General features: G+C 40.9%; 1 protein-coding gene across 3 annotated transcripts in view; it reads left to right on the forward strand.

Annotated features, from left to right (window-relative positions):
• Window positions 1-7,524, forward strand: part of LOC142938017 (NLR family CARD domain-containing protein 3-like) — a 12,917-nt gene extending 5,393 nt beyond the window's left edge. The window contains exons 3-7 of one of the 3 annotated variants that reach the window (XM_076081203.1): window positions 1-92; window positions 624-2,412; window positions 3,345-3,521; window positions 4,225-4,398; window positions 4,797-7,524. The exon at window positions 1-92 is cut by the window's left edge and continues 126 nt beyond it. In XM_076081203.1, coding sequence (XP_075937318.1) covers window positions 1-92; window positions 624-2,412; window positions 3,345-3,521; window positions 4,225-4,398; window positions 4,797-4,821 — 2,257 coding nt within the window. In that variant the 3' untranslated portion in view covers window positions 4,822-7,524. Of the gene's footprint in view, window positions 93-623; window positions 2,417-3,344; window positions 3,535-4,224; window positions 4,399-4,796 lie in introns of those variants that run through there. The other 2 variants (XM_076081204.1, XM_076081205.1) reach the window with 2 other exon arrangements.
• The last annotated feature ends 1,216 nt before the right edge of the window (window positions 7,525-8,740 follow it).

Here is an 8,740-nt window from a genome sequence, read left to right on the forward strand (position 1 = left end):
GGACCAGTCTGCTTCATCGGGGGACTCCTCCTGTCCCCAGTGTGGAAAAAGATCAAGACTGCAGACAGCTATTGGTACCAGCACTGTGCAAAGTAAGATGTCTCTCTGCTGCATGGAGACACCAAGAAATGATTCATAGATGTGGCTTCAACCATTTTTATTTATTCATTCATTAGTTTTATTTATGGCCCACATGGGATTACAAGACACCACAAGTTTACATACATGAGGGACAGGCAGGTAGACAGGTAGACTGGCAGGTAGGTTGGTAGACTGGGAGGTAGGTAGGTTGATAGGCAGGTAGACAGGTACATAGACAGGTACGTATGAAGGTAGTGTCGTGTGAACGGACGTGCAGACAGGTAGACAGGTAGGTACATAAACAGGCAGGTAGGTAGTTAGATCGACAGGTAGACTGTCAGGTAAGTAGACTGGAAGGTAGGTAGACGGGTACGTATGTAGGTAGACAGGCAGACAGGTAGGTAGGTAAATAGACAGGTAGGCAGGTAGGTAGAGAGGCAGGCAGGTAGAGAGGCCATTTAACAGACAAGCACAGATACTTGATTTTCTGTCCTTGTTTTGTCCGAGCATTTGATTGTCTCACATTTCTCCTTGTCGTTCAGGAGATAGCGGTCTACAGGAGGTTTTAGATGAACACAAGATCAGTCTGAGGAGGAGATGTGAACATGTGACTGAAGGAACTGATAAAAGAGGAAGTGAAACCCCCCTTAACAGGATCTACACTGAGCTCTACATCACAGAGGGACAGAGTGAAGAGGTGAACACCCAACATGAGGTGAGGCAGCTTGAGTCAGCTTCCAAGAAGAAGAGCCTCCTTGACACTCCGATCAAGTGCCACGACATCTTTAAAGCCTCACCAGACCAACAGAGACCCATCAGAGTCGTTCTGACGAACGGCGTCGCCGGCGTTGGAAAAACCTTCTTGGTGCAGAAGTTCACTCTGGACTGGGCCGAAGGTTTGGAAAACCAAGATGTCAGTCTGGTGGTTCTGCTTTCGTTCAGGGAGCTGAACTTGATCAAAGATGAGCAGTACAGTCTTCTCAAGCTGATCCATGTTTTCCATCCAACATTACAGAAGATCACAGCAGAGGAGCTCTCTGTCTGTAAAGTTCTGTTCATCTTTGATGGTCTGGATGAAACCAGACTTTCATTGGATTTCATCAACAATGAGGTCGTGTCTGATATCACACAGAAGGCATCGGTCAACGTGCTGCTGACGAACCTCATCGAGGGGAATCTGCTTCCCTCGGCTCTCGTCTGGATAACTTCCAGACCTGCAGCAGCCAATCAGATCCCTCCTTCACGTGTTGACAGGGTAACAGAAGTACGAGGCTTCACCGACCCCCAGAAGGACGAGTACTTCAGGAGGAGGTTCAGTGATGAAGAGCTGTCCAGCAGAATCATCTCACACATCAAGACATCCAGGAGCCTCCACATCATGTGTCTGATCCCAGTCTTCTGCTGGATCACTGCTACAGTTCTGGACCACATGTGGACTACAGACCAGAGAGGAGAGCTGCCCAAGACCCTGACTGACATGTACTCACACTTCCTGCTGGTCCAGACAAAGAGGAAGAAGCAGAAGTACCACGAGGGACATGAGACGAGTCCTCAGGAGCTGACGGAGGCTGACAGGGAAGTTCTTCTGAAGCTGGGGAGGCTGGCGTTTGAACATCTGGAGAAAGGAAACATCATGTTCTACCAAGAAGACCTGGAGCAGTGTGGTCTTGATGTCACGGAGGCCTCGGTGTTCTCAGGAGTTTGTACAGAGATCTTCAAAAGAGAGAGCGTGATCTTCGGGGAAACTGTCTACTGCTTTGTTCATCTGAGTGTTCAAGAGTTTCTGGCTGCAGTCTACATCTTCCACTGTTTCACAAACAGGAAGACAGAGGTACTGAAGGACTTCATGGGGAGGGATGATTACCCAACCCTGGAGGCCTTCCTGAGGAGAGCCATGGAGAAATCCCTCGAAAGTGAAAATGGTCACCTGGACCTGTTTGTCCGCTTCCTTCATGGCCTCTCTCTGGAGTCCAACCAGAGACTCTTAGGAGGCCTGCTGGGTCGGACGGACAACAGTCCAGAAACCATCCAGAGAGCCATCAACAACCTGAAGGAGATGAACAGGTATCAAATGTCTCCTGACAGAAGTATCAACATCTTCCACTGTCTGACGGAGATGAACGACCACTCGGTGCATCAGGAGATCCAAGAGTTCCTGAAGTCGGAGAACCGATCGGAGAAGGAACTCTCAGAGATCCACTGCTCAGCTCTGGCCGACATGCTGCAGATGTCAGAGGAGGTTCTGGATGAGTTGGACCTGCAGAAGTTCAACACCTCAATTGACGGGCGACAGAGACTCATTGCAGCTGTGAGGAACTGCAGGAAAGCTGTGTAAGTCCAGATGTCATTAATTTAATAAATCAGTTTAGATAAGTAGTTTAAATCTTCAAATATACAAACTATCACACCAATGTGTTTCACTGAAAAATAACATTTCTTTTTACAATCAACACTTGAAAAGATGAAGGTGATTACAAATGACAAGATAATACAAAATGTAAACCGTACTTTGGCGTTTCATTTTTACTTGTTTACTTCTTCTTTACAAGATGAACCAAAAAAACTGGCACTGAGGAAGATCTTGGGTACATAATAATGAGATTAAATATGACGCCATTTTTAAATCATACCCTCTGAACCAAAAATAAATCTATGACACTATTACTAAGCTTTTTTACAAGATATTTAGTCAGTGCTGATCTAGACCCCTTGTCCCAGATACGGCAGGAAACCAAACGCAGTTGTGTTCATAACATCATCCGGCGGTGCTCGTGAACGTATTCACTGTATCTAGCAAGCCACATGTTGCCTGGTTTACTACAGCTGTATGAACCCAAAATAAACAGATTTTGCTGTAATTTCATTGCAATAACCAGATAACGATGCCGAAATAACAACATAATGATGTTGATTCGTAAAAAGTATGAATTCATCCCTTGTTAGGTCTGGCAGCATTTCGACAGGAAAACAACTTTATTGCAAAATGCTTGTTTTCTGAATGGAGTTCAGTTTGTTTCGTGTTAGGCTATGCTAACATTATAGCAGCAGCTAGTCTGTGGATTATACACATACATTTATACACATTTCTGTCTGCTTTGAGGTAATGTAGACCTCTTGATGACAACAGACAACTTTTTTCCTCCATTTCTTGTAATTAATTGTAATATACGAGAACTTCTTTTGTTATTGTCATCAAATACATAAAGTAAATATAAAGTGTCCTCTTTCATCATTACATATAACAAATATTTGTGCCATGACAGACTTCGTGACTGTGAACTTTCGGAGACTCACTGTGAAGTCATTGCCTCAGCTCTGAAGTCCAACCCGTCCCATCTGAGAGAGCTGGACCTGAGTAAAAACATCAGCCTGCAGGATTCAGGAGTGGAGCTGCTGTCTGCTGGACTGGAGAGTCCACACTGTAGACTGGAGACACTGAGGTCAGTTCACTGACTGTACATGGTCTCGTTGTTTTTGTATATCTACAAATCCTTCACTGAGGTTTCCCCAAGCACCAACCTCCAGTTCCTAAACGTGAAGCAAATGCTTCATGTGTTAAAGCTGCATTCTCTCTACTGTCCACCAGGGGGCGACTCCTCTGGTTGTATAGAAGTCTATGAGAAAATGACTCTACTTCTCTCTTGATTTATTACCTCAGTAAATATTGTAAACATGAGTTTATGGTCTCAATCTCTAGTTTCAAGTCTTCTTCAATACAGCATGATGTTCATTTAGTAAATTATGGTCCATTTAGAGTCAAATAGACCATAAAGCAGGGGATGCTTTAGGGCGGGGCTACATGTTGATTGACAGGTATCTCACGGCGTCTCTAAGTCACTCCTCAGTCCAAATATGGTCACTTCCTGTCCACTGGTAGCAAGAAAACAAAATACTGAATTTGAATCTTCAAAACATCAGTCCACCAACCGATGGGTGATGTCACGAAGACTACGTCCACTTCTTATATTCAGTCTGTGAGTTTCACAGTTTTGGTTCATAGATTTTCAGGATTTGCCTGAGCACAAAGAAATGTGTCTGTTGTTCCAAATGTCTGAACAAAACAACAAGTAGAGGCAGTGAATGTCCACAGACTCACGTTGTCCATGACCTGATTTTTATTTACATCATTTATCCTTCATTCAGACTGAGGTTATGCAGGTTGTCAGAGGTCAGCTGCTCTTCTCTGGCCTCAGCTCTGAAGTCCAACCCGTCACATCTGAGAGAGCTGGACCTGAGTAACAACGACCTGAAGGATTCAGGAGTGAAGCTGCTGTGTGACCTTCTGGAGAGTCCAGACTGCAGACTGGAGACTCTGAGGTCAGTCCAACATTCTTTCCTCCTGTGCAGACATGAAGCTGATATTATACTGATCTTAAAACTAGGGCTGGGCGGTATGACCAAAATTGCTTATCACGGTATTTTGTAAGATTCTGGCGGTTTCACGGTATTCATTTTTTTCCGCATTAAAGCATTAATTAATTAACGCCGAAAAGAAACGGCCAGCCAGCGAGCGGTGAACAGCTGTTTGTGTGGCGTGTCTTCCGTTCCGTCACTTCCTGTTTCCTTCACCTACATTCCCCTGGGTCCTAAGCCCCTCCATGGAAAGAAACGGGATTAGACCGTAGGATTTAGTTGTTAGTAGGTGTTGTTTAGGTTTATTTCTTTAGTTATTTTTATATATATATATATATTATTTTATTTTATTGTATTATCAGAACACTGAAGAAAAGGTTACCCTGAAAATGCACACTCCAGTACAGTAGGTGGCGGTATGCACTATGCAAGTTGGTTGCGATCTGCCAATGGAATTTAAAGAAGAAGAAGACGCCGCTACATGTACAGCTTCTTATCACGTCTATGTGTAGGAAATTTGGGTTTAGAACTGTGTTTAAGAAATTATAATAGAAGTGTTTAATGATTCATAATTAAGAAATCATAATTAGAAGTGTTTTGGAATACATAATTAGAAGATTCATAATTGTAGAAGTGTTTTAGAATTCTTAGTTAGAAGTGATTTGTAGTTAGAAGTGTATCTTAGTAGAATTTGTAGCACCTTTATATCTATGCTTGTGAAACTTGTGAAGTCTTTGCCAAAAGTTGCAAATCCTTATCTTTATATAGAATCCAATGTTTATCATAGAAGTGTTAAACCATAAAAGACAGTCATTGAATGTATTTAGAATAGCCAAGGGAAAGTCAGACTTATAGACAGAGATTTGCAGGTTTGTACCCGACGCAAGGGTTTTCGGCAATCTGAAGCCAGGAGGAGATTGTCGAAATTAGCCAATAGGAATTAAGATGGACAAAAGGGGAGGGGATTTCAAACTGTAAGCGGGAGTGCTGGGAAAGAGTTCGCTCTTCTTTGCTCTGGTCTAAGGGTGGGAACAGCTGGGATGAGGGTGAGATGCTTCTCTGGCAGAGAATATATATCTATAGATACTGTAATTAATGTGTTTCACTCTGTATTTGTATTAGATTCAGTAGGATTAAATACTTTTTGATTGTAAACCAGTTTATGGTAGATTTTATTATCGCAGCGTCTCTACTGTAAACAGCAGTTGGAGCGTGAGCTGCGGCCTTCTCTCTGTGGGGTACACTTCAAGCCTCAACATATGTAACAACGTACATTTATAACAAATACCACACATATTACGGTAATCAGCGTTGCATATGTGTCTGACCTAAATACCTTTTGTTGTTCAGTCTTTGTTCATCCTGCATCGCTCTTTTCTGTTCTTTAATGTAACGTTACTGGAGCGACAGAGCCTCTCCCAGCTGTTAACAGACTGTTGTTAGCGAGCCTTACCCAGCATGCAGTTCGGCGGGGAAATGTTATAAATGTACAATTATTAGTTTTACAAATTATTTATCTGTCACAAACTATTGTGTCGTGGTGTTTTGCCCTGTTAAAGAGTGTTAGTTGTGGGTTGTTAATTGTTGTTATAAAGTTATGACCATGACCAGGGTTCCCTCTCAATACAGCTAAGACAACTAGCTCCTCCGCAGCTCTATCAGCGGCGAACAATATATTTTGCTGCCTGTTGAAGAGCGGCAGAAGTTGTTTCGGCTGTGCACTGGTATGACGGTATATGAAAAATTCATATCGTACGGGAAATTAAATCTGGTATACCGGTTGAACCACAATATCACGTATTTTTCGCCACGAATCGGCGACCTATGGACTCCGTTTGCATCTCCCAACACAGCGCTGTCTGCTATCATGGCGGATGGATACATCATAAAGCACGAGGATTCGACCGCGAGTCCACCCGTAGCTTCTAAATTCCTCTCCGTGAATCCGTGAAAAAAGTTATATCCAGAAAGCCAACGAACCACAAACCGCTCCCCAATAAAAAAAATGTAAACGCATCTGTAGTGGCCATTTGTCGACTTAATCAAACTTAAACAAACAATAATCAAACGCCACTGATGCACCGTGGTCGGTATTCTTACGCAGCCAGAAGAGAGTGGATTGTCCATGCAGGATTCCGATTTTCGTGTTTATTAAATAAAGCAAACAAAACAAGCAAACAAACGAACTAACAAAACTCCTGTCGTGCTGTCTCTCCTGTGATTTGATATGCTGGTAAAAACTATACGCCCACCCCGGTGCATGCTGGTCCTATCCTTCTACTCATATATATATATATAGCAACAGGTGCCCACAGTAATTACCCAAAAAACAATATAACTAAACAAATTACTATTAAAGAGAAAAATAATCTTAATATATGAAACATCTACAATAATGAAACAATACTACTTATAAATGAAATAACAAAATACAATATCAAATAAATAGCTCCAACAGCATCGTACCTTGAGGTGATTTTCGTGAAGAAAAACGCGAGAAATTGAGTGTGATCCGTTTGAGACGTGTTCTCCCTCTCTTCCACTGTGTGTGTGTGTGACAAAATGAAGGTCCTGGGTAAAACTATTACGAAATGGTCATCATTTTATGCATGGGGGTTGCTCGGCACGGATTGGGATTTTTAGTGGCTAAAAAGTCTCTTCCGCATTGAACAAGGTGTCACATGATGAAATCCTTCAATCAAAGGGCTCCAAAGGCACAGACAGAGACGAGAAAATTCCATGGAGGAGAGATATGAGAGCTCAAAATGATGCCAAACTGCTGTATTAGGATGTATTGAACACTATTAGTGGTACAACAAGTGAATATATAGTTATATAGTATATAAAATTAGAATAGAGCAGCGCAACAGCTGGTTCCAAAAAATGAGAATTTGGCTTGACCCTCCGTACTCAAACCTCTATTACGCTGGCCTGCTTCACTCAATCGAAGTAAAATTTGTTTGTGGAGACTGTAAAACATGTTGTGCTATGACTGTGGTGTATTTTTAGGCTTGGATCTGCATTATTTCAAATAAGTAATTTCAATAAAAGTGCTTTTTTTTCAGGCGAACCTGAAACTTTTCAATTTGAGCTGTGTTCCATCTTCATTCACTATTAACCAGTAACATATACACAATATTTTCACATCTGAACAAGTGTCTCACAAGTGTTACCTGTATTATACCATCAAAATTATTAAAATAGACCTTGTAGTTAGAGATCTACACTCTCTTTAATATGGGTGTGCAATTTTTGAGCAGAGGCCTGAAAATAGGGATAGGGTTAAAGAGGTTTTAAAGCCTCAGCGGTAGTAAAAGTTCATTAACTGTGGCAGAGAAACGTTGAGCTATAGATTTAAATAAAACATATTTGTTCATTTATTGCCTAACATTTGCTCCATCCCACATGGGATTACAAGACACCACTTTTTTCCAGACATCTTCTGGTCTTGAAAATACAAAACATGAAGAAGAAAATAAAAACATAAACTTGGTAAAGACATATTTTTTCCTCTTCCAGACTTTCTGCAGATACCTGGTTAAGTTATATGTTCCACTTTTAAACAGCCATCTCAGTCTTTGTGCATCATCCATATTTATAAAATCTATGTTTGACTTACCAAACAAAGCATCGCAGTGTTCACGGTAAAAAAGGAGAGTAGAAAACAAGATGGAACTCGTTGTTTATATCGTTTAGAGAACACGTCGGACGGATCGGCTTTTCTTCTTCTACAATCTAGACCAAGATAGTTTCAACAGTCGAAGGTGAAATACCAGATGACATATGATCATATACAACATAATTCTCTGAACCATATTCAGTTTCTATCATCGTAAAAATACACAACTTTGGAAAACACAGATTCTGTAAAAACAACAATGTTGAGCTTTTTGTTATTAAAAAAAGCTTCAATAAACCAAGAGTTGCAAAACAATGTTCATAAATCGTGAGACCACGAACAAATATTTGTTTATATTATTATTTATTTTACATAAATATAATATAGACTTGATTTTCATTTTGTATTCTCCATCAGTTTTTCTTCAGTAAATGATCAAAGTTACTAAACACAATGAATAAATATCTCTCTCTATCACACAACAAATGTTTTCAGTATTTAGCTTTTTGCTCATTTTTATGAAGCTATTTGATGCTTAAACTGAAGCTGCTTTGATGTTATGACTCCACTATTCCTAAAATACATAACTTCTGTTCACATATTTTCTAAAATGTCCTCCTGACACATTTGGTATCTTTGTGTTCTTGAGTGGAATCTTAAATGAGTTTCTGTGTTTTTATCTCTTAG

Source organism: Anarhichas minor, unplaced genomic scaffold, assembly GCF_050575085.1.
Source record: "Anarhichas minor isolate MPS153535 unplaced genomic scaffold, ASM5057508v1 ptg000079l, whole genome shotgun sequence".
Classification (NCBI taxonomy): Eukaryota; Metazoa; Chordata; class Actinopteri; order Perciformes; family Anarhichadidae; genus Anarhichas; species Anarhichas minor.